Here is a 26763-nt window from a genome sequence, read left to right on the forward strand (position 1 = left end):
TTGAGACCTTCCTCCAACTTAAGTGGCTCTTCTTCCATCAGAGAAACGTGTTAAGTTGGAGGAAGGCAGAGGGAGGGGAGGGGAGGGACGGTGGCTCAGTGGTAGAGCATCTGCTTGGGAAGCAGAAGGTCCCAGGTTCAATCCCCGGCATCTCCAAAAAAGAGTCCAGGCAAATAGGTGTGAAAAACCTCCGCTTGAGACCCTGGAGAGCTGCTGCCAGTCTGAGAAGACAATACTGACTTTGATGGACCAAGTGTCTGATTCAGTATAAGGCAGCTTCATATGTTCATATGTTAAGGCTCCTTGGAGAATGGTTGGATGCATCCCAGGAAATCTTTTCCCCTGTCAGTATTCTTGTAGAATAAACCAGGTTCTCCAGGAAAGCAGGCTACACATGTGAAAAGAAGTCAGATGTATGAAATTCTATGAAAGCAGGAACAGAATATTTATTACAACATGACAAAAGATGCAGAGTATCAAGTAATTTAATAAGGGGAATATTAGAGGAAGAAGGCAGTACAAATGAAGCAGTGTATCATAACAGCTAAGAGAGTGAGATAGGAGATGCACCATTCCAGTTTCACATAAGGTACAACCTCACTAACAGGAACCCCCTAAACAGATTACCCTTTTCTAAACCCACTGAGTCCAGTGGGCTTAAAAGGGTGCAACTCTGCTTAGGATGGCACCTTAGGAAACCACCTTTTTTCTGCCTCAGTTCTTCATCTACAGAATGGGTATAATACTGGCCTACCTTACAAGCCTGTTGTAAGGATTAGTGAGATAACAGATGTAAAATGCATTGAATGCTTCATACATATTACTAGGCTTTAACTGGTTATTTTGAGGTTTCAGTAAAAAAGATTTAATGAAGATGGTACAAAATTAAGAAACCTTGTTTTGGTTCTCTAATATTAATAGTTTGCTTGAGGTGTTCTCATATAACAATCCCAAGGTGCTCATGACATCAGTCAGAGGAACCATGACAGCCAACGAAGGCAGATTTTTCAGGCAGAATCTTTCAACTGGGATTGAGAAATGTTGCAGCACTTTCACACACCCTGAATAATGCATTTTCAATTCACTGTGAATGCACTTTAGAGATGATTTGCAAGTGGATTTTGCCATTTCGCACAGTAAAATTCAGTTGTAAAGTGCTTTGGAAGTGAAGTTGAAGTGCAATATTCAGGATGGGTGAAAGTGCCTTGAACATGGCATTTGGATTTCACTTTTCCCTCCCTCCCTTACCAGCTTCAGAGGTTGCATCTAGAGATCAAGACGTCAGAAGCAACTTTGTTTAGGTCTGAAATCACAGATAAGAAGTGTGAATTGGACATTAACTAGACAAACCAAAGTCCCTATTTGGACTGAAAGTGCTGGAGAGATGTGGGTGCACAGAACGCCACTGAAATTAAATGAATGCTCCTTAAACAATTAAATACCTCTGCACTCTCCGTCTTTGGGTTTATCACAGCTCACTCAGACAACTATATTGGCACACACTGATGGTTTTGTCTCTTGAGTGTTTTTATATACTTTAAAAAGAATGCTTAACCCTTTTGAACTTATCCTTACATACCAAACTTTAAATATATTCAAAATCACTAGGTTTAGTGTACAGAGTGGGGGAACAGATTATATTTGTCAGACTGCATGCTGTATTACAGCAGAATTGTTCCATAGTACCTGTTTATTCAGAAAGAAGAAGATATTGGATTTATATCCTGCCCTCCACTCCGAAGAGTCTCAGAGCGGCTCACAATCTCCTTTACCTTCCTCCCCCACAACAGACACCCTGTGAGGTGGGTTGGGCTGGAGAGGGCTCTCACAGCAGCTGCCCTTTCAAGGACAACCTCTGCCAGAGCTATGGCTGACCCAAGGCCATGCTAGCAGGTGCAAGTGGAGGAGTGAGGAATCAAACCCGGTTCTTCCAGATAAGAGTCCGCACACTTAACCACTACACCAAACTGGCTCTCTGAAAGGCCACTACGCATGCAGCTGTTAGCGACTACTTTGGAATATACTGAGTGAGATTTTAATTGAGGTTGGGTTAAAGGTGGATACTGAAACACTGGTGGCCGTGGGGCAATACACCTTGGTTGTTTCATTCATTTGACTGTATATCTAACATAGCTAATTGCCTAATGTAAATGATTTTTTTTAAAGGCACCATTATATCACACTTCTGTGTTTAAATACATGACTTGCAGTTACATAGTTCTCTTATTCACCCAGTACAGATATCTGCCTGTGTTCAGAGGCACATATGGGGCTCTTTTGTGCATTCACTTTCTGTTAATTCCAGAATGGGGATGGGGAAATGATCCATCTGTGCTGAGGAAAGCACACAAGGATCTGCTTCTTCTTCTGTTCCATAGTACCTGTTTATTCAGAAAGAAGAAGAAGAAGATGATGATGATATTGGATTTATATCCCGCCCTCCACTCCGAAGAGTCTCAGAGCGCCTCACAATCTCCTTTACCTTCCTCCCCCACAACAGACACCCTGTGAGGTGGATTGGGCTGCAGAGGGCACAATTTGATTTTTACTGTTTTAGAATTTTAATAGTTTTTATTAATTATGGTTTAAGATGTTGTTTGTATTATGTATATTGAACCTTGTTGTTAGCCGCCCTGAGCCTGCTTCGGTGGGGAGGGCGGGATATAAATAAAAGGATTATTATTATTATTATTATTATTATTATTATTATTATTATTATTATTATTATTATTATTATTATTATAGTTTCAATGAATGGGAAAGCTCCATGCCCATATCTGAATTTTGTGCCTGAAATAGATCTCTCTGGCTCTGCTTTGGACCTGGCAATGATTCAATCTGAACAGAATCTTGTGATACCTAGGATGCATTTGTCCTTGCAGGTCCCGCCAGATCCAATGAGGCTGTATCACAACATCTACTTTTGCCTCAGTTGCAAATGCTACCTGCCTTCTACTGATTTCACCATGGCTGCCAGTTCACGCACCATTGGCCGGTGCCGTCGGTGCTGCAAGCTGGATAACGAAGCTCGTCAGAGAGAAGCCTTTTTGAAGTACAAACTTATGCTTCGGAATCTCAGGCAATCTGAAATGAATTATAAGGATGGCGCTAAGATCGCATTCCTGATACAGGTAAGCAGGGGTCAGGAACGAGACAAAGCATCAGAAGGCATGAAATGGCATGGCAGGCTGGAGTTTTATATTACGTTAACTTTTGTTCGTTTACATACGACTGTTTAAAAATCTGGAGTGATGTATGAGCTTCGCATGGGGATTTTGTAGCTGATATGACAGGAATAAGACATTTGATGGCACCCTGACCCCACCAAAGGACTTGAGCCAGTAATAAGGTAATCTACCCGGGGAGGAAATTTCTTTCCAATTGCTAACCGTGGTGGTCAATAAAACCTAAACCTGACCATTAATGACTGCTTGTTGCCAAAAGGTATTTGTACAGTCAAGCATGCCGCATAACTTTTCTAGCAGTAGAGTTATGCGAGCAAATATCCATCGGCAAGTAACACTTTTTGATACAACTTGCACAAAGGAGACTATTGCAACAACTCCTTAACAGCAATATTATGTGTCAGCATGTGCAAACCTCAAGATGTACTAAAAGAACTCTACCAATCAATCACACAATGACTGAAATTTTGTCATATAATTGAGGACAACTTCTTTTTAGCAAATTAGTATTTTTAGTATTCTTTTTTAGCAAACTATTCTTGTTTGCTAAAGACTATTCTTGTTTAGCAAACTATTCTTGTTTGTTAGTATTCTTTTTTAGCAAACTATTCTTCTCAGAATAGTTGCATTATTGTGCTTTATCACTGTAGAGAGATGGTGCACAGTAATATTAATTCTCTGGATATGCTACATGGTATATGGATGTGATTTAAGTTTTGCTTTTCTAACCCCTCCCTCCTCCATTGTTTTTCTATTGCAGCAGCAAGATCTGCAATATATGGTTGAGAAGTTTTGGGGTTCTCAATCGGCTCTTAGTGCCCGGGATGATCTCTACGACCTGGTTATGGTCAGGTGGGATAAATATCATGAATGGGTCCCATGGAACACTGTTCTTCTCACAAAGGATGAAGCTGAGGCTCACCTTAAATTGACAAATCTTGAAAAGGTACAGATAGTAATGAAATCTTTCTTTCTTTCTTTCTTTCTTTCTTTCTTTCTTTCTTTCTTTCTTTCTTTCTTTCTTTCTTTCTTTCTTTCTTTCTTTCTTTCTTTCTTTCTTTCTTTCTTTCTTTCCCCTCCCTGCCCTGCGCAGCAGGTTTAGGGCAGGTTACAACAGGCATGGACAGCCAATTTAATATAGTTAAAAACATAAAATGTAATATAATAACACTATTAAAACCTTTCCAAGATTATTTCACCTCAGTTATGCCGCTCCTTTATGTTAGCAAGACTCAATGTTTTACCCTCAGCGATATTGTCTGGGAGGTTTGCCAGCATTCCCTACCAGGAAAGATTCTGCCCATGTAATGGAAGGCACCTCAAAGCAGTTGCCCATGTCTTACTTCATTGTGATTTTTACAGGGAAGTGTGGGACTGTGTCATCAAACCTATTTTGTCTAACCTTTATGGTTTACCTGAATCAAAGTTACTTTTCTTCCTATTTGACCGATGTCCCCATATTACAAGCCTACTTGCAAAGTACCTTTCAGCTGTCATAACAATCAGAGAGCAAAAGATTAGCTCTCCTTCTTGATGTCTGACTGATTTTATGATTGGAATTCTTTGTAAGTTAGCCATGTTGTACTGTTTATTTTTATGCCAATAAAGGTATTTGGATTGGATTGGACTATTAAAACCTATAAACATCAATTAACCAGTTAATACTTTAATGTTCAAATACAGCTCTCTCACCCCCCCTCCTCTCCACAAAGCCTGTTGACCATAGCAGTTTCTTTAAGGAAGGACTTGTTGGGTTCCCCTGGTTGATGCCGCTTGGCCTCCTGCCTTTGGCTGCCACATCTGCAACAGTGGAGTGCAGCACTTCATGCTCCAGCTCATCAGAAGAAGATATTGGATTTATATCCCGCCCTCTGCTCCGAAGAGTCTCAGAGCGGCTCACAATCTCCTTTACCTTCCTCCCCCACAACAGACACCCTGTGAGGTGGGTGGGGCTGGAGAGGGCTCTCACAGCAGCTGCCCTTTCAAGGACAACCTCTGCCAGAGCTATGGCTGACCCAAGGCCATGCTAGCAGGTGCAAGTGGAGGAGTGGGGAATCAAACCCGGCTCTCCCAGATAAGAGTCCGCACACTTAACCACTACACCAAACTGGCTCTCCCTGCGTCAAAAGCCTCTGAAACGTGTTAGTTTTTAAAGGGCCACAAGAGTCTCTGGTTGTTGCATCTTGATTGTCGGGCAATAGCTCTCTGTGCTGTGCAAAACTTCTTGTGCACATCGAGCAAAGGATGGTTTGTTAGGTGCTGAGGAGGAGTGTGGGTCACGGGTCAGTGGTAAAATATCTCCAGTACCTGGCATTACATTTAATGGCACTCACGGCCCGGCCCAACGAAGTAGCATTTATGTTAGATCTGTCTCTCATAATCAATGGGTTTGATACTTCTGTTCTGTTCTCTACACCAGGGGTGTTGAACTCGTTTGTTACGAGGGCTGGATAAGGCCTTGTCAGGCTGGGTCATGTGTGCCATAAAATGTAATGCCAGGTAGCAGAGACATAAATTTTATAAAGGATACAGACAAAGATTTTTTTTAAAAAAACCTCTAAATAAAACATGCTTAAAAATTAGCACTCTTGCAATATTTCATTTAACAGTCTCTGATAATTGAAAGAAGCAAGACAGAGGGAGAAGGAAACAGACTTCTTTGTGGGCCTGATAGGCGCCCTCCAGCGGGCTGATTCGGCCCCCGGGCCACACGTTTGACACCCCTGCTCTACGCCAAGAGGACCTTTTATGCTGCTTAATGTTAGAGTGGTTGCCTTCTTTTCATGCTGTGGAGGAACACCCTCCACTCAAGAAGTCATGCCAGTATTTCAGTTATTGTGACTACTTTCTGTCTATGGATGGGAGCCCTGCAGCAGAATGATAGCTGAGAGAAGGGAGGGGAGTTGGAGATAAGTAAGCATCAAGCTTAAAGAACAGGACTCAAGGTCTTAGTTATGGCAGTAGATTCTCTTTATTTTCTTTATCTTTGTTTGACTTCTAGCCTGACCTCCCCCACAAGCAGGTGCAGAGCAGGTTACCACAATGCAATAAATAACATAATCCAATAATTAAAAATAATAGTTGTTTAAAGCCCAATAACAATAACATCAATTGGCAGATCAACAATGACAATCAATTGCACCGTTTAATTAGTCTGTCTCCATCCGCTCCCACGTAGGTTCCTCCTTTGAATGTAGGTGGATGACAACTGATACTGGGGGGAACAGGCAGAGGAAAAACAATGCAGACTGAACACAGCAGAGGCAAGCAAGCAGGCAACATAAAGTAGACAGACACATGCAAATCAAGTCAGCAATGCAGGAGAGGCCAATATAAATAGATCTCCACCACCTGAACCATAGGCCTGATGGAACGGCTCCACTTGCAGGCCTTGTGGAACTGCATTAAGTCTGCATTAAGCTCCACCAGGCCAGTCTCAGAGCAGAAAAGGCCAAGCAAACATTTTTAGAACTAGGGGTCACCAGTCAATCTTGAACCATCAAGCATAATGATCTTTGAGGGACATACTGGGAGAGACAGTCCTGAAGGTATGTTGTTCCCAGACTGCATGGGGCTTTGAAGGTTAAAGCCATAACCTTGAACCTGACCCAGTATTCAGCTTGAAGCCAGTGCAGCTGGCAAAACACTAAATTGTATATGTGCTTTTAATGGTGTTTCTGTAAGAACATGCACTGCTGCATTCTGAACCAGCTAAAATTTCTGGATTCATCTCAAGGGTAGCCCTGCATAGAACAAGTTACAGTAATCCAGCCTGGAGGTGACCGTTGCATGAATCACTGTGGCAAAGTCAAGGGAGAGAGATAGGGAGCCAGTTGCCTGACCTGCAAAGAAAGAAGAATGCCAGTTTGGCAACATTTGTGAATTGGGCCTCCATAGATAATGATGCATCCAAAATCACACCAAAGCTCTTCACTGTTGGCACTGGTATTAACAGTGCGCCTCCAAGGGCTGGGAGTTGGATCCCCAATCCTGTTTCCCCCTCAGCCCAGGCACAGGACCTCCATCTTTGATGGATTTAATTTCAGTCGACTCTGTTTCACCACCTAGCCACAGCCTCCAAGCCCTTAGCCAAAATATCTGGGGCAAAATCCATTCATCCATCCAAGAGAGAGAGGTTGGTGTAGTGGTTAAGTGTGCAGACTCTTATCTGGGAGAACCGGGTTTGATTCCCCACTCCTTCACTTGCAGGTGCTGGAATGGCCTTGGGTCAGCCATAGCTTTCGTAGGAGTTGTCCTTGAAAGGGCAGCTGCTGTAAGAGCTCTCTTAGTCCCACCCACCTCACAGGATGTCTGTTGTGGAGGGCGGGGGAGGTAAAGGAGATTGTGACTACTCTGAGACTCTGAGATTCAGAGAATAGGGTGGGATATAAATCCAATATCTTCTAAATCCAATAATAACAGATATAGCTGGGTATTATCAGCATATTGATGGCATCCCACCCCTGGCGACGGGGTGCATATAGATGTTAAATAACATGGGAGAGAGAATTGCCCCTTGTGGGACGCTGCATAGCAAAGGGTAACATAGCAAGACTCTCTTCCCAAGCGCCACCCTCTGTCCTCAACTGTGGAGAAAAGAGATGAACCACTGTAAGGCTGTCCTGCATATCCCGACATTGGTGAGGTGGTGGATCATAAAAAATCATAATTGAATGCTGCTGTCAGATCAAGAAATAAATAGCAGCACCAATCTGCCTCAATCCAGGTATCTACAGACTGGAATGAAGCCAGGGTTGAGGAATCATCCAGGAGAGCCTGAAGCTGTTTAGCTTCTCTTTCAACTACCTTACACAGATTTTTTTTTTTTGAATTTTGAAATAATCTTATAATTTTAAACACACACCAAACCAATATGTCAGTACATTGATACAGTTTACAGAATGGCAAATACAAAGTTGCAGTAGTTGGCTGGATCACTGGGATCCAGAGATGGTTTCTTTAAGAGTGGTTTTGTCACAGCCTCTTCAAGGCCCCTGGGAAAGTTATATGTCTAATCTGTCTCTTACGTCGCATAACTTCCTACTCTACCATCTCCGATAAGTTCTTCTCTAATGGTTTTAAACTGAATTCTTCTAGGAAGCTGCTGCGTAAGGACTGTGTAAGACAAGTATTGCCTCCAATTCCAACATGTGTGGGTTGTTCCTACTCACCAGTGTGCTCTTGACTGTGTGCCCCCCCCCCTCCCCGAGACAGAGCCTACTCAGTGGTGGTGCCTGTGCTATTGGAGCTCTGTCCCTGAGGAGGTGTCAACTTCGTTTTCTTTCAGGCAAAGACATTTTTATTCTTTCAGGCCTTTTAGACCACTTGGACTTGGTTTTGGCTAGCCTGTTGGTTTCAGGCAATGGTTTTAGAGGCGTGGTTTCTTGCGTTTGTTGTAGATTTGTATTTAATGTTCAGTGGTCTTATTTTGTAGTTATAAATCACTTTAAATATATGGGATGTAAATATTTTAATAAATAAAATAGACATCCCATCTTGGGTACCTGTAAAACAGAAATCAAAAGAATTGTTAATTTAAAAATATACTGAATCTTTTCTCAGTATCCTTTAACCATGCCACTGTATCTGCAGCACTAGCACATTATGGCTGTGATCACACGTACTAAATAATGCAGTTCAAGTCACTTTCAATCCACTTTCCAACTAGATTTTACTGGCAGAATCCAGTGGGAAAATGCATTGGAAGTGGATCAAAAGTGCATTATTTAATGGGTGTGATTGCATCCCAGCAATTAACACAGAACCCTCCCAGCAATTAACAAAGAACCCTCCCAGCAATTAACACAGAACAAAGGTCACATTCAACAGCCAGTTTCCTTATCACTACCCTTCCAGGAAGCCCCACCAAACAATGGGCACATCCACAAACCTATTGCCCTTTCACCACACCCCCTCCAGCCTAGAAATAGCAGCTCTCCAGCAGCCCTGGCCTCACTCAATGCACACCAGCCAAGAGGGTCAGAGCGCCTGCTCCGGCTGCAACGCCACTGAGGATGTTCTCCGTAGCCGAGAACGAAACGTCTGGAAGAAAAACTTTCTCCAGTAGAACACGGCACTTGAGCCCGAAAGATTCTACAAACCCTAATCATCTTATAAGTGTTTGTGGATTTCTTCTTAGTTAATTAGCATATATTATTTTTATATTTAAGAATCCTCAAGGATGTGATTGTTATGGCTTTAATTAATGCACATGTTTGGAAGCCTGCAATGTGGATATCTGTTCAACAGAGATGTTTTTAACCTTATTTTACTTTTCCTCTCTTTTTCAGGCTTATGAGATGGTGTTTGTTCATAAGAATCAAGCACAGACATATCCTGGCAAAGAACTATTTCTCCCAGTTCCCAGAGATGGCAGCAGCTCTACATAAAGATGACAAGCAGGCTTGCTCAAGTGATCTTTTAGCAGCAAATCCTTTAACACCCAGTTCGACAAAGCAATCCACTAAGGAGAAGACTGTTCACTGATTTACTGCTTGAAAAATCCGTCTCATCTCAAGATAAAGGAACATTTGTTTCTTTCTGTCTTCATTGCTCTGTCTTTTCCTAATTGTGCTTTAAGGAATATACAGTTGTCTGAAAGCTAACTTCCAACAAATGGATCTCAGCTTAGTTATTATTATGCTGCATTTCTCTGAAAATTAATTATATTTAGATGTATGATTTTTAAAAAAACAAAACCTTCCATCCATATTTATTTCTTGTTTAGAAAAAGGTACATTCTACCTCTCAGCAACATCTAAGCTTCTCCATGCAGCACACCTAAGAACAGAACATGATCTGTCCTTCAGCCCTTCTCGACACACTGATCTTGACCTGATCTTGGAGAGTGAAAGTTCAATCCTTAGCAAAGTTAACATCCTTCTAAATCTGTTGAAGTCAGTGGGCTTGGAAGGATGTTACTCTGCTTAGCATCACACTACAGAAGCTGAAAACAGCCAATCAGAGCAGATGATTTAACAATCTTGTCTGGCTCTTTTATTGCACGTGCGTTAACACAGACCCAGAGACAGTTATAACCAAAGGTGTAGAATCATCATCTATTTTATATCACTTCTTTTGTAAGCCACTTTTCAAATTTAAGATGAAGAAGATATTGGATTTATAACCCGTCCTCCGCTCCAAAGAGTCTCAGAGCGGCTCACAATCTCCTTTACCAGGCAGGCAGAAAGGGACTATGAGGAGCATATTGCAAAAAACATAAAGACCAACAATAAAAATTTTTTTCAAATATATTAGAAGCAGGAAACCAGCCAGGGAGGCAGTGGGGCCCTTGGATGACCAAGGGGTCAAAGGATTACTGAAGGAGGATAGGGAAATGGCTGATGTAATGTACTGAGTGATGAGACGTGTTGAAGGCAGCATGCTTTATTAGCGAGTACATCACAAGAGAGAGAAACGCGGGCCAGGTCCCGATTATATGCATACCCCGGAACAACCCTCAGCCTGGCCAGCTCCAATCCTGGCCAGTTAAACTTCCCGCCACAGATCTTGATTGGCGGAGCGTATTTGCGAGCTACGTCCGGGGACCAGTGGACTCCCACTGGTCACCTCCGTAGCGTTCGCATGCGTTGTAACTTCAGGACTAAAATGCAAGACACAACAGCTGAGAAGCTGAATGCATTTTTTGCCTCTGTCTTCACTGTGGAAGATGAGAAGTGTTTGCCTGCTCCAGAACCACTTATATTGGAAGGGGTGTTGAAAGACCTGAGTCAGATTGAGGTGACAAGAGAGGAGGTCCTACAACTGATGGATGAATTAAAAACTAATAAGTCAACAGGCCCGGATGGCATACATCCAAGAGTTCTGAAAGAACTCAAAGTTGAACTTGTGGATCTTCTGACAAAAATATGTAATCTTTCATTGAAATCTGCCTCCATTCCTGAGGACTGAAAGGTTGCAAATGTCACCCCCATCTTTAAAAAGGGTTGCAGAGGAGATCCGGGAAACTACAGGCCAGTCAGTCTGACTTCAATACTGGGAAAGTTGGTAGAAACCATTATCAAGGACAGAATGAGTAGGCACATTGATGAACACAGGTTATTGAGGAAGACTCAGCATGGGTTCTGTAAGGGAAGATCTTGCCTCACTAACCTGTTACATTTCTTTGAGGGAGTGAACAAACATGTGGACAAAGGAGACCCGATAGATATTGTTTACCTTGACTTCCAGAAAGCTTTTGATAAAGTTCCTCATCAAAGGCTCCTTAGTAAGCTCGAGAGTCATGGAGTAAAAGGACAGGTCCTCTTGTGGATCAAAAAGTGGCTAATTAATAGGAAGCAGAGAGTGAGTATAAATGGTCAGTCTTCGCAGTGGAGGACGGTAAGCAGTGGAGTGCCACAGGGCTCAGTACTGGGTCCCATGCTCTTTAACTTGTTCATAAATGATTTAGAGTTGAGAGTAAGCAGTGAAGTGGCCAAGTTTGCAGATGACACTAAATTGTTAAGGGTGGTGAGAACCAGAGAGGATTGTGAGGAATTCCAAAGGGATCTGTTGAGGCTGGGTGAGTGGGCGTCAATGTGGTAGGTGAGGTTCAATGTGGCCAAGTGCAAAGTAATGCACATTGGGGCCAAGAATCCCAGCTACAAATACAAGTTGATGGGGTGTGAACTGGCAGAGACTGACCAAGAGAGAGATCTTGGGGTCGTGGTAGATAACTCACTGAAAATGTCAAGACAGTGTGTGTTTGCAATAAAAAAGGCCAACGCCATGCTGGGAACTATTAGGAAGGGTATTGAAAACAAATCAGCCAGTATCATAATGCCCCTGTATAAATCGATGGTGCGGTCTCATTTGGAATACTGTGTGCAATTCTGGTCACTGCACCTCAAAAAGGATATTATAGCATTGGAAAAAGTCCAGAAAAGGGCAACTAGAATGATTAAAGGTTTGGAACACTTTCCCTATGAATAAAGGTTAAAACACTTGGGGCTCTTTAGCTTGGAGAAACGTCGACTGCAGGGTGACATGATAGAGGTTTACAAGATTATGCATGGGACGGAGAAGGTAGAGAAAGAAGTACTTTTCTCCCTTTCTCACAATACAAGAATTCGTGGGCATTCAATGAAATTGCTGAGCAGTCGGGTTAGAACGGATAAAAGGAGGTACTTCTTCACCCAAAGGGTGATTAACATGTGGAATTCACTGCCACAGGAGGTGGTAGCAGCTATAAGCATAGCCAGCTTCAAGAGGGGGTTAGATAAAAATATGGAGCAGGTCCATCAGTGGCTATTAGCCACAGTGTGTGTGTGTGTGTGTGTATATATATATATATATATATATATTGACCACTGTGTGACACAGAGTGCTGGACTGAATGGGCCATTGGCCTGATCCGACATGGCTTCTCTTATGTTCTTATGTACCTTCCTCCCCCACAACAGACACCCTGTGAGGTGGGTGGGGCTGGAGAGGGCTCTCACAGCAGCTGCCCTTTCAAGGACAACCTCTGCCAGAGCTATGGCAGACCCAAGGCCATGCTAGCAGGAGTGGGGGAGGGGGGAATCAAACCCAGTTCTCCCAGATAAGAGTCCGCACACTTTGCCACTACACCAGACTGGCTGAAAGTGCAGGATATAAAGTATCTCAGCTGATCTCTTGTTCACAGTCCATTTAGCCAAGTTATCAATGGGTGGTTAGGCTGCCTTTCAACTGATGTAAGCATCGCTCTTTAAATCACAGTAACTGCAGATATTATAAAACCTGTTCTGCAGAACGAGTACCCATTATAAGAGACCATTGATGTCTTTCATACAACAGTGTTTATCACGTGAATTGTTTACCCCTTCTTACAGTGCAATCTTCTGCAGGTTTACTGAGAAGTAATCCCCACTGTTTTCAGTAGGGCTTAGTCCCATGTAAGCGTGCCACTGTAAGTCTGCAAGGACCTTCTGAACCTTACCCAAAACCACTGATGGCATCTAGGCTTCAGGTTCTTTCTGGGAGAACGCATACATAATCCCAAACATCCATTTTATTCTGTTGACAGCATTTTTCCTCCCTGGGGTATCTACTCAGGAGTAGTTATCATCATCCTGTCCCTCCAATGTAGAACAAGAAGGCTGAAAGTGTTTGCTGTCTGCCACCACCCCATCGGCTGGCTTGGAGAAGGCATTTGTCTCTTTAAATCACTTTTCTAAGCCAAGCCAGCTGGCAGCTTGGAGAATGCATTTAAAGTTGCTTTCTTTCTATCTCTGCACCCCCCATCTATTTTCCTTCCTTCCTTCCTTCCTTCCTTCCTTCCTTCCTTCCTTCCTTCCTTCCTTCCTTCCTTCCTTCCTTCCTTCCTTCCTTCCTTCCTTCCTTCCTTCCTTCCTTCCTTCCTTCCTTCCTTCCTTCCTTCCAACATCTGACATTCATGTCTTGCAGCTCTCAAACACCTAACATTTATTCTATATGGCTCTTACATTAAGCAAGTCGGGCCATCACTGTTGTAAAGCATACTTTGCTTAGCCATGTTTACTACAGCCAGCTGTCTGGATCACAAAATCTTTGAAACCACAGAAGACTTTTTAAAAAGGATGCTGCTTAGCAATGTTCCCTGTAAGCTGAGTTAGCGTGAGCTAGCTCACAGATTTTTAGCCTCCAACTCACACATTTTTGTCTTAGCTCAGGAAGGATGACCCCAGAGCACGCTAATTTATGCAGTCGCTCACAACTTTAATGCCCGTCGCTCACAAAGTAGAATTTTTGCTCAAAAGATTCTGCAGCTTAGAGGGAACATTGCTGCTTAGATATATTTATTTTAAACATTTATATCCTGGGCTCATCCGCGTGATTCCTGAGGCAGCTTCCAATGAATGTTAAAAAAGATAAAAATTACATTAGAATAAAAATGACCTTAAGATCTGTTGCAAAATCATTATAAGGTGAATCGGTGCAGTTTGAAAATGCCAGCATTCCATTATAACAAACTCAAGAGAGCAGAGCAGACTGTGATATTATTTTAAAAGCCAGACAATCAAAACCAATATCTCAACCAGAAGCCTGGGAAAACAACATTTTTTTTTTTTGCCTGTCAGCTAAAGCTTTACAAGCTTACTGATCTGTGATTAACTGTTTATCCATCTCATTTATTGGGTAAAATGAGATCATGTCAGTGCATTTTGGGAAAAATGTGTAACGTACAATAATAATTAATTTTTCCTGTACAAGTCTTAATTAAGGTTTTGTGGGAATTCTCAAGAAATGTATATGCTTACTTTATTTCAAATCAAGGCCTTACCTGCTGCAATAGGGTTGCCAATCCCCAGGTGGGGGCAGGGGATCCCCTGGTTTGGAGGCCCTCCCCCTGCTTCAGGGTCGTCAGAAAGTGGGGGGAGGGGAGGGAAATGTCTGCTGGGAACTCTGTTATTCCCTATGGAGATTTATTCCCATAGAAAATCATGGAGAATTGATCCGTGGGTATCTGGGGCTCTGGGGGGGGGCTGTTTTTTGGGGTAGAGGCACCAAATTTTCAGTATAGCATCTAGTGCCTCTCCCCAAAATACCCCCCAAGTTTCAAAAAGATTGGACCAGGGGGTCCAATTCTGTGAGCCCCAAAAGAAGGTGTCCCTATCCATTATTTCCCTTTAAATGTGATGGCCAGAACTCCCTTTGGAGTTCAATTATGCTTGTCACAGCCTTGATCTTGGCTCCCCCCCTAATGTCTCCTGGCTCCACCCTCAAAGTCTCCAGATATTTCTTGAATTGGATTTGGCAACCCTATGCTGCAAGATTTTTTGCTGTCATGTTACTGCAGTGTTTCATAAACTGTGTTGAATGTTGATCGGTTGTGGTTTTCTGATACAAAATAATGTATCTGGACTCCAAAGGTGAATGGTATTGGAAGAGCAACTTGGCATGATTTGCTAATTTCTGCTGCAGAGACTTTCATTTTTCTTTCCCTCAGTCCCCCTCCTTTTTTATGTTTAGGCTTAGAACTGGATCAATGAGCAGCGTAATCCGCTTATGGGGAATCATCCGTCACTTACAGAAAAGAAAATTGTTACAGTCAAATTCAAGACTTGTTGAGACAGAACAGGTGATTTTCACTTAGCGTGGACACCAAAGCTCTAAAATGTACAAAGTTAAAATTATTTACTTTTCAACAGGAGCATGGACATGTTCTCCCTTCATTAGAGCAGCGAACTCCTGGGCTTCTGACCTGATCAATGTGAACAGCGCCAGATACTGGGATGTGGTCCCAGCAACAAAAGCTTAAGTGGCAACAGTCTCTTTCAGTGGTCCTAAACATTTTTGGTGGAAGTTTTTTGACAGATGTGATCCCAGGCCAGAGAGAATAGGTCATCTTCCTTCTTTGGCAAACAGGGTCAAGCTTCCAAGGGAACTAAGAAATTCAGAGGGACTATGCCATGAATATGCACAGCATCAGAACTGGGGGTTCATTTACGGATGTTTGCAGGTCTGTCACCGACAAAGTGCTGGGGAATTTTCTTTTTTTATATAATCCATAAACCTTACACTTACCATACTCCCAAAAACATCCTGCTTCTCAAAGGATCTAGTGCCTGGGACACAGAGACTTTTTCATAAACAACAGATAAACTTTATTTTTCTCCAGTGTTCTCTCAAGACAACATGTTTAGGCTATATATAAAAGAAGCAAAACAGATAGCAAACTCACACATGATGCTCTAATAGTCAGAACCCTTCTACATTCTTATATCGTTAAAATAATTTCCAATTTTAGTAGGCTTACACACTCTATTTCTTTAGATAGGAAATCTTACACAATCTTATACCTTCAAGATTCTAAATTTGATTAAGCATAGCAGCTATGATTCTATATTCTCAATCTTTGTTAGAGATCTCTAAATACTATCAACTCAATCTTTTGTTAAAAATCTTTAACCGAGCTTTCAGCTAACCTCCCCAGAACAGCCCGTTGGCTTTCTAAGTGGGCAGCAACACTTTGGGAAATTTCTAAGGTTTATATGGATTCTACCATAAGAACTTATCTCTGATTAATATCTCTTTTCCCAGATCAATCTGACAGTTTTCTCACCACCTGCAAGTACAGATGGTTACCCATATTGGCCAATGTTCATCTCTATCTGAATCTCAAATAACGTCTGATGAGAACTTTTTTCTTATCTGATTTTTCCCACTTCGGTCAGACAAGCATCTTTCTTGACAAAATACTTTCCCCCCTCTAAAATTCTCCTCAAATAAACTCTCTTTCTGACCTAGATTCTATCCTAACAGCTAAATCTACAGGCTTATATGCATCAAGTGATTTTAAGTGTAGTATAGAATGACTTAGACCTTTCATGGGTTGTTTTTATAAGGGGACCAGCCAAAATTTTCCACAACACAAAGGAACCCAGCGGCGTAAAATGGTAAGCTGCAGTACTGCAGTCTAAGCTCTGCTTGCAACCTGAGCTCGATCCTAGTGGAAGCTGGATTCAGGTAGCTAGCTCAAGGTTCACTCAGCCTTCCATCCTTTAGAGATTGGTAGAATGAGTATTAATCTGTCCCTGTCATCAGGGACATTCCCGGTTAGGCTCAAAGAGGCAGTGGTGCGTCTGCTTTTAAAGAAGCCATTCTTGGACCATATGGTCCTGGCCAATTACCACCCAGTTTCAAATCTTCCATTTCTGGGCAAGGTAGTTGAGAAAGCGATGGCAGAGCAGTTTCAAGCTTTCCTGGAGGAGATATCAGTCTTCGATCCCTTCCAGTCTGGCTTTCGCCCTGGTCATGGGATGGAAACTGTTTTGATTGCCCTCGCAGATGACCTCAGAAGGCTCCTGAATCAAGGCAGGTTAGCACTGCTGTTACTATCATTCAGCAGCGTTTGACACGGTCAATTATGATCTAATGACCCACCACCTTACCGACATTGGAGTTCAGGGGGCTGCCTTACAGTGGTTTTTCTCCTTCCTCTGCGGTCGGGGACAAAGGGTGGCTCTTAGTGAGCAGACCTCGATGCATCACCAGTTTGAATGTGGTGTACCTCAGGGAGATATTCTCTTGCCAATGATGTTTAACATCTATATGTGCCCCCTTGCCCAGATTACTGGAGGTTTTGGGCTGGGTTGTCACCAATATGCAGATGACACCCAGTTCTATCTGCTGATGGATGGCCAATCAGATTCCACCCCAGATCTAGGAGAGCCAGTTTGGTGTAGTGGTTAAGTGTGCGGACTCTTATCTGGGAGAACCGGGTTTGATTTCCCACTCCTCCACTTGCACCTGCTGGCATGGCCTTGGGTCAGCCATAGCTCTGGCAGAGGTTGTCCTTGAAAGGGCAGCTGCTGTGAGAGCCCTCTCAGCCCCACCCACCTCACAGGGTGTCTGTTGTGGGGGAGGAAGGTAAAGGAGATTGTGAGCCGCTCTGAGCTGATGTTTTGGAAAACTTTGTTGCTAAACAACGATGAACACAACTGCTTATTAAATAGTGGTCTACAAGCAAGTTTACTAGGATGCCAGAATTCCTAGGTTGTATATACTTTTAATGTTCCATAGAGTTTAAAAAGTATTTTTGAAAACTAAAATTTAAAATAATTTGCAAAGGGAATCTCAAAAGCAAATATGTGCTTTCCCTGTTTTGTCATAAACACTGGTTTTTTAATAGGAAGACCGGTATTATGTATCTCAGTCTCAACTATTGAACTATGTATTCCCTGTGATTCTAGCATAATTGTGCATCTTCTCAAAACCATCTCTTCAGAAATCTGAGATGCAAATATCTATAATTTTTCCACCTTTGCAGCAATGCCCCATTTATCCCAATTTACAGAACTAAATTTATCCTTGGTATCACATGAATATGGCGTTGACAGCTTTTAATAGACAAATAATTTACATCAGAAACATAAACACTTCTGCAGCTGGGAGATGCATTTCAATCCCCAAAAGAGTTTTATGTAAAAGAACATCAGCCCAGACAATTTCAAACTTCTGTTGTGTGTCGTGTGCACCAGTCATGAACTTTGAAAGTTTGAAAAACATATGCAGCTTATAAACAGTGACGAAGAACTTCCATTTTTAGCTAATTTGGAGACTCTTCCTATCTATAAATTAAAACTGGCCCAGATATTCCAATGAGAGCATTCTGGTGATTCATCTCCCCAGAAACAATGGTGGACAAAGAAATAGCTCACACCCATTTGTTCCTTTAATCACTGTAAACTTTGTTCCAGAATTAACTGTCCCACCAGTTGCAAGGGTCATCTGTGTCTTGACCTTAAGCAAAATCTATTACTGTTATTTTCCTGCCCCTTCAGTTATTGATAGTGTACTGGGAGGGGCCATCCTCAAAGCTAGCTTTCTTAACAGCTGGTCACAAATTTACTAGTGACACCAGTCCTCATTCACCAAGAATCCCAAAGCAAGATTCTTCATCCAAATGTGTCCTCTTGAAAAACTGAGTATCTTCTTTTGGATTGGTGTTGATGGTCAGAAACTAACCATGGGATAAGATTGCTTATCCCAACCTGTTAATGCAGAACCTGGTTAGTGAACTGTGATATTAGATTTTATATACTTTTCTCTTACTTACCCCTACCTTCCTTCCCCACCCCTTATTTTTTGCTTTGGTTAATTTCTACATGCGCATTTATATACCTACATAAATATACATTTATGTACACAGTGTATCCCCATCTATATATAAGTAATTATTTTATGGTCATTGTTACTGGTATTTGGATTTGTATATGTTTAAAAATAAAAAAATGGTGCGCAACATGGCAAAAATAAAACATATAAGGAGGGTATGAAGTTCCAATCTAGGATCAGCGTAGGGGTAGTACATAAACACCTAATTTCTTTAAATGAAACTAAATCCTCAGGGCCAGATGAACTGCATCTAAGGGTTCTAAAAGAGCTTGCAGATGTAATTTCTGAGCCTCTGGCTATTATTTTTGAAAATTCTTGGAGAACAAGAGAGGTGCCAGAAGATTGGAGGCGGGCGAATGTTGTCCCCATCTTCAAGAAGGGGAAAAAAGAGGATCCGGGTAACTGCCAACCCGTCAGCTTGATGTCTATACCTGAAAAAGTTTTAGAACAAATCATCAAACAGTGGGTCCTGGAACATTTAGAAAGAATGGATGTGATTACTAAGAGCCAGCGTGGTTTTCTCAAGAACAAGTCACGTCAGACTAACCTGATCTCTTTTTTTGAGAAAGTGACTACCTTGCTGGATCGGGGGAATGCTGTAGACATCGTTTATCTTGATTTCAGTAAGGCTTTTGATAAGGTTCCACATACTATCTTTGTTGACAAGTTGGTAAAATGTGGTTTGGATCCTGTTACCATTAGGTGGATCTGTAACTGGTTGACAGATCGCACCCAAAGAGTGCTTGTGAATGGTTCCTCATCCTCTTGGAGAGGAGTGACAAGTGGAGTGCCTCAGGGATCTATCCTGGGACCTGTTTTGTTCAACATCTTTATCAATGATTTGAATGAAGGAATAGAGGGTATGCTTATTAAATTTGCAGATGATACTAAATTGGGAGGGGTTGCAAACACAGAAGAAGACAGAAACAGGATACAGGATGACCTTGACAGGCTGGAAAACTGGGCTAAAACCAATAAAATGAATTTTAACAGGGATAAATGTAAAGTTCTGCATTTAGGTAGGAAAAATCCAATGCATGGTTATAGAATGGGGGAGACTTGTCTTAGCAGTAGTATGTGCAAAAAGGATCTAGGGGTCTTAGTGGATCATATGCTGAACATGAGTCAACAGTGTGATGCGGTGGCTAAAAAGGCAAATGCAATTTTGGGCTGTATCAACAGAAGTATAGTGTCCAGATCACGTGATGTGATGGTATCGCTTTACTCTGCTCTGGTAAGACCTCACCTGGAGTATTGTGTTCAGTTTTGGACACCACATTTTAAGAAGGATATAGACAAGCTGGAATGGGTCCAGAGGAGGGTGATGAAGATAGTGAGGGGTCTGGAGACCAAGTCCTATGAGGAAAGGTTGAAGGAGTTGGGGATGTTTAGCCTGGAGAAGAAGCGATTGAGAGGTGATATGATCACCATTTTCAAGTACTTGAAGGGCTGTCATCTAGAGGATGGTGTGGAATTGTTTTCTGTAGCCCCGGAAGGTAGGACCAGAACCAGTGGGTTGAAATTAAATCAAAAGAATTTCCAGCTCAACATTAGGAAGAACTTCCTGACCGTTAGAGTGATTCCTCAGTGGAACAGACTTTCTTGGGAGGTGGTGGGCTCTCCTTCCTTGGAGGTTTTTAAACAGAGGCTAGATGGCCATCTGACAGCAATGAAGATCTTGTGAATTTAGGGGGAGGTGTTTTTGAGTTTTCTTCATTGTGCACGGGGTTAGACTAGATGACCCTAGAGGTCCCTTCCAACTCTATGATTCTATGAGGAAATTGTAGCTTGTTGTGGTTCCAAACAGATGTTTGTATTTAGGACTTCAAGCCTAGTAACAAGGGTGGAACAACAACATTAAGTCAAATCCCCTGATTATTTCCCCAAAAGTTTATTTTCTTTTTTAAAAATACAGATGTCATGGCTTTTTTTGTAGAAAAAGCCCAGCAGGAACTCATTTGCATATTAGGCCACACCCCCTGACACCAAACCAGCAAGTTGTTGTTCCAGAGGCTGCTGTTTAAAGGGGAACATTTGCATGATGGAAGAGGACAATTTAATTGTAACTCCTGTTTCCTTCTCAAATCACAATCCTCAAGCTACTTTTCTTAAAAGAACCAGTCTGTTTTCCTCAGAGAGGGTAAAAGTAGATCTTGGGTGGCAATTTATGGCAAGGGAAGAAGCATACTTCCCTCCTTTGTGCCAGTCTTGTATTTAAATCACAGTCTCTGCAATCCCTATAAGAACATCTTTTAAAAGTCTGCCCAACTAATCACAAGACTGCATAAAATAAATAAACTGGCATTTGGGCTATACTGCTTGAGAAAAAGGGCTCACATAACAGTACTCTTGAATGGAAAGAATCCCGTTTCACATTATGGAAAAAACTAGGCTAGAATCTTTCTGTTCTTGTTATTTAAATGGACGGCTTTTGTTGATGGAGAGCCATTTAATCAAGTCAACACCCAATGGCAATCTAAAGTGTTAGAGCTCAGATCCTGTTTTACAACCCCAGCAAACTGTCACAAATGTGGAACAAAAATTAGAATTTCTGTTTATTTGTCTATACCTAAACTGTTTATGTATCTGTATCCGGTTGTTTCCTTTTCTGTGTTTATCTCTAAAGCAACCTTGAAAAATGTAAATGCTGTAAACAGGTGTAATTCTATACAAACAATAATTCTCTGTACTCTGTTTCATGTGTCAGTACCATTAATTGTCTGAACAAGAGTGGGTGAGCTTGGAAAGTTCCCATCCAGCTAAAAAGTGGGAGATTACGGACCAGCTCCTATGTACTGTCCCTTCCCCGTTAGCAGCCTTTCCCTACCCTAGAGAAGAAATAGCTAGCTAGGGTCTGGTGGCCGCAAATTTACCTCGCTAAGTCCCAGAGATGAAGTTTTTAATCAACACCTGCAAGACCTGTTTACAATGTGGTGATCAAACCTTCTTGCATGAGCAGTCTCACCTCACAGGCAGAACACATTCAAAAGGAAAGGACAATTTATGAAAAGAAATACAATACAGATGTGGGAAACTGAACTGATTAAATGAATGGGATATTTTATCTTTTCTGTAACTACAAAACATAATCAAAAGGATTGCCCTGAGTGTAAGCCAAAATGCCCTCCAAAGAGGTTGGGAATTGACAGGTGGGCAACTTTGGCTCAAAAGATCTAGAATCTATGTATACAGGATTCCACTTCCAGAAATTCTCGCTAAATTTACATAGGACACTAATTAAGTAAAACAATTATGATTTTATTACAGAAAAATATAGAACACACATACAAGATAATAGATACATATAACATACAGACAGACCTAATAAAAATAGAGAGAAATATATAGAGGTAACATAAGGATGGACAAACAGGGTGATAATTACCGATCGTAGTCTTTGAGGAAGGTTCCAATGGCACAAACTAGGGAGATGGGGAAGGGACCCTCAACTGATCAGGAATCGGGGATGTATCTAAACAGCAGGAATGGGTACTGCTAGATGCACACCTGTGGGGAGTTGGGTCAGAGGTTATAAGGACTACTTTGAGCCCTTAGGGGGTAGGAGGTGCAGGGGCAGATGACAGGTGGTCAGCTGGTATGTAACCTCAGAAAAGGGGAGGCTCCGCAATGACCATAAGGGCTGGACTTATGCGGTGGCCAATGGCCAGTTTATTAGGGACACCTGATTGGATATCCATACCTGGCCAATGAGTGGACCTGGCCCTGGTTACCTGATTGGGCTTCCAAGTAGCAATGGGCAAAAGGGGGAGGCTCCAGGGTGACCATTAGGGTAAAGAATGGGTGAGATTATTGAGGTGGAAGTGATTAGCAAGCTATCAAACTTATCTATAGGTGACAATAGAGAGTCAAATTGATACCTGTGGTGACACCCAATTTATACAATAACTATGGCCCTGAGTGATGCTGTTCTTCCTCGTCTTTACTCCTCTACTGGCACCATCTTTTGTCTTGTGTTCCGTTGGACAAAAGCTTAGGCATTCCTGATCAGTTGAGGGTCCCTTCCCCCATCAAGCCTAAGATAAGCTTGATTGCCTTATGCATAAGTGACAGCTGTTGAGTACGTGAGCCTCTCTGCTTTGCTGTTATGGAGTCTGGCACTGCAGGAAGACCGTTGCGGCTGATGTTAGCCTACCAACATGGATTTCATGGTCAAGGCTGAAGCCGCTTGCCCGGACCGTTCCTGGAGGTGCAACTCCTTCCGCTGCAACGGCCGAGATGGTGCGCGCACGGAGCGGCTGAAAACTCATCTGTCCTCCTGGCTAGCACTCCTCCAGAGATACAGAGTGCTGCTGCAACGCTGTGGCTGTTAGTACTCACATAAGTCCCCTACATTCTGGTAGACAGAATCCATGCTTCCCTGGCAGATGTGCTGTGAGTTGAATCTCCAGGCACCCTGGCAACCAAACGGGTGATTACAATGTCTGTATATCACTGAATTTCGGGGTCTTTTTTCTGACATGAGGCACAGTTCTGAAACGAGTGCTACATTTAAAATACATTTATTATGTTAAGGTTTCTACAGAACATAGGAAGAACTTTATTTGATTGAGCTCTGTTTCCTGTCTCTTCCGATGACTTGCCTAGGCTATTCTTACTTCACAAGATGTGCCTGGTAGGCAAAAATGAGCCAACAATATGTGCACTTTATGAATACTGCCTCCCCCTGGTTTGTACACGTTATGCCCCCAACAGCACCACAGCCCTCTGCAGCTCGAGAATATTGACCGCCAAAACGAAATGGACATGTCTTTATCCCACATCAGTGCTACAGACTGCTTAAATCTGTCCCTTGCATGGAACTGATATAAATTGCTGCCTTATCGTTTCTTCCCCCACAAGGAATTGTGATGTACAAATATATACTGCAGTTGGAACTTTCCAACACCCGAATGTGCGACATCAGTTTTTGGAAATGTGTGAGGGGGAAATTAAAGAGAGGGACATAAGAATAAACCAGAAATGAAATGAGACAAATTCTGAAACTGAGATCCAAGATTTTCTGCAATGCTCACTTCAGGCAGTGAAATAACATTAGTAAAAGGGGCTCAAGTGCATTGGGATGCTGAATGTATGAATGTTGACTTTTCAGTGAATGCTTATGTTAACCCTCTGCCTTGCAAGTCCACTATATATGCATATCAAGTGCTTCTGGTCTTGGAGTTTCATCTGCCATATATCATGGCCATTATGTGTTATTGTTTAATAGATAGATCAAGAGGTGATCCGGGAAATTACAGGCCAGTCAGTCTGACTTCAATACCAGGAAAGTTGGTAGAAAGCATTATCAAGGACAGAATGAGTGGGCACATTGATGAACACAAGTTATTGAGGAAGACTCAGCATGGAGTTCTGCAAGGGAAGATCTTGCCTCACTGACCTGTTACACTTCTTTGAGGGGGTGAACAAACATGTGGACAAAGGGGACCCAATAGATGTTGTTTACCTGGACTTCCAGAAAGCTTTTGATATAGTTCCTCATCAAAGGCTCCTTAGTAAGCTTGAGAATCATGGAGTAAAAGACAGGTCCTCTTGTGGATCAAAAAACTAGCTAATTAATAGGAAGCAGAGAGTGAGTATAAATGGGCAGTCTTCGCAGTGGAGGATGGTAAGCAGTGAAGTGCTGCAGGGCTCAGTACTGAGTCCCATGCTCTTTAACTTGTTCATTAATGATTTGGAGTTAGGAGTAAGCAGTGAAGTGGTCAAGTTTGCAGATGACACTAAATTGTTCAGGGTGGTGAGAACCAGAGAGGATTGTAAGGCACTCCAAAGGGATCAGTTGAGGCTGAGTGAGTGGGTGTCAACGTGGCAGATGAGGTTCAGTGTGGCCAAGTGCAAAGTAATGCACATTGGGGCCAAGAATCCCAGCTACAAATACAAGTTGATGGGGTGTGAACTGGCAGAGACTGACCAAGAGAGAGATCTTGGGGTCATGGTAGATAACTCACTGAAAATGTCAAGACAGTGTGCGACTGCAATAAAAAAGGCCAACGCCATCCTGGGAATTATTAGGAAGAGAATTGAAAACAAATCAGCCAGTATCATAATGCCCCTGTATAAATCGATGGTGCAGTCTCATTTGGAATACTGTGTACAATTCTGGTCACCGCACCTCAAAAAGGATATTACAGCATTGGAAAAAGTCCAGAAAAGGGCAACTAGAATGATTAAAGGTTTGGAACACTTTCCCTATGAAGAAAGGTTAAAACGTCGCCTGCAGGGTGACATGATAGAGGTTTACAAGATTATGCATGGGATGGAGAAAGTAGAGAAAGAAGTACTTTTCTCCCTTTCTCACAATACAAGAACTCGTGGGCATTCAATGAAATTGCTGAGCAGTCAAGTTAAAATGAATAAAAGGAAGTACTTCTTCACCCAAAGGGTGATTAACATGTGAAATGCACTGCCACAGGAGGTGGTATATATATTTTGGCCACTGTGTGACACAGAATGTTGGACTGGATGGGGCATTGGCCTGATCCAACATGGCTTCTCTTATGTTCTTATGTTTCCTTTAGCTGTGAACTTTCCTCTAAGCATCAGTGATAGGAAATCTATTATTATTTATTTATTGTTTATCACGTTAGACTTCTATGCCGCCCATTCTATGAAGACTCAAGGCGGCTAACAACATAAGATAACAATGTTAAACCAGTAAAACAATAAAACAGTCAGATAAAATTGCAACGGTGCTACCATGTTGATCCAGTTGCTTATTAGAGGTAAACTGAGGATTTACTGGGGTACTTTATTGTAATGTGACAACTCATCGCTAACTTCAGCTAAAATCAATTTGCTTTAAGGCAAATGCTGCTATTGTCTGAAGGGTACAGGAGACCTGAGACCTGCACATGCTGTAAAAGTACTGCAGCACTTACAAACAGGTAAGACCTTGTTCAGTTCTGAATGTTTGTTGTGTTGTCATAAAACAGTCCCACCCACATCGTGTCTGAATCCAGATGCTTCTGGGATTATAAAAAAAACCCCCTGCCTCTTCCACTTCCAAAGGCAATATTTCTTTTGTAGCCAATAAGCCAAGAACGAACCCAGCAGTGATCACGATGGCATGCAGTCTTGTTTCATGGGTTCAGGTATTCTGCTTCTTCAGCCTGCTGTTCAGAGGGATTTTCTCGGTGGTGCATGCACCTATGCTTCTCTGGTCAACAGACAGGTAAGGAAGCCTGCATTCTGCTAGGATTTGTTCCTAAGGAAACCATGGCCCTCGTGCTATTTTCTGTAGCGCTAAGGGCATGCAACTTAGGAATTCTAGCTCTTGATCTCTGTCTGCTTATTCTCTGTTGTGTAACTCAGCAGTTGGGTCTGCTTTTTAGTCTTAGAGGGCAGGTGAGGGAGCCAAGGGATAGGTTAGGAAATGGTTTTGAGGGTCACAAGTCTCAGGTTGGTCACTACCTGCGTGGGAGAATACTGGAGCTGCATGAATCTGTAACACAGGATTACTTAAATGACCAGCTCCTCCTCCTTTCACAGACACATTTGCTTCCTCTCACCTTGAAGCTGTGCTACAGCATGTCTGATTCTTTGATGCTGGATTAACCTGGTTGCTTTTCAGCCCTCTCCAGAGAACCATGTTGGGTGCCTCGACTGGTCAGTCTAGTCATCCGACAGTATGCCCTGCTTATTTGAAATGAGGACATATTTTAAAATGTCACAAGAGACGCAGATATTGTTGTTAGGATGTTAGTGCAATTTATTTACGCTGCAGAATATTGTGGCAGACAGTTGCAGGCATCATCATATAGCTGAATTGCTGTGACTAAAGATTTTTGTTAGTTGTTTAATTAGTTTCTATCCCACCTTTCTCCACAATGTAGACCAAAGATGGTTTTGATTGTTCTTCTCTCCATTTTATGCTCACAAGAAGTCTGTGAGGTAGGTTAGGCTGAAAGAGAGTGATTGCTCAAAGGTCACTAAGTAAGCATTCATGGCAGAATGGAGATTCAAACCTGGATCTCCCAGATCC

General features: G+C 42.3%; 2 protein-coding genes across 2 annotated transcripts in view; both read left to right on the top strand.

The window, feature by feature from the left end:
* The window catches only part of IQUB (IQ motif and ubiquitin domain containing), a 56702-nt gene extending 46806 nt beyond the window's left edge, over positions 1-9896 (top strand). Inside the window, 4 exon segments of the mRNA XM_060244820.1 lie at positions 2883-3131; positions 3946-4131; positions 9476-9499; positions 9501-9896. Of these exon segments, the coding sequence (XP_060100803.1) occupies positions 2883-3131; positions 3946-4131; positions 9476-9499; positions 9501-9671 (630 nt within the window). The 3' untranslated portion in view covers positions 9672-9896.
* A 15876-nt stretch (positions 9897-25772) lies between these two features.
* LOC132575859 (V-type proton ATPase subunit S1-like) overlaps positions 25773-26763 on the top strand; it is a 96133-nt gene continuing 95142 nt past the window's right edge. Inside the window, exon 1 of the mRNA XM_060244546.1 lies at positions 25773-25953. Coding sequence (XP_060100529.1) covers positions 25844-25953 — 110 coding nt within the window. The 5' untranslated portion in view covers positions 25773-25843. The remainder of the gene's footprint in view (positions 25954-26763) is intronic.

This window comes from Heteronotia binoei, chromosome 8 (genome assembly GCF_032191835.1).
Source record: "Heteronotia binoei isolate CCM8104 ecotype False Entrance Well chromosome 8, APGP_CSIRO_Hbin_v1, whole genome shotgun sequence".
Classification (NCBI taxonomy): Eukaryota; Metazoa; Chordata; class Lepidosauria; order Squamata; family Gekkonidae; genus Heteronotia; species Heteronotia binoei.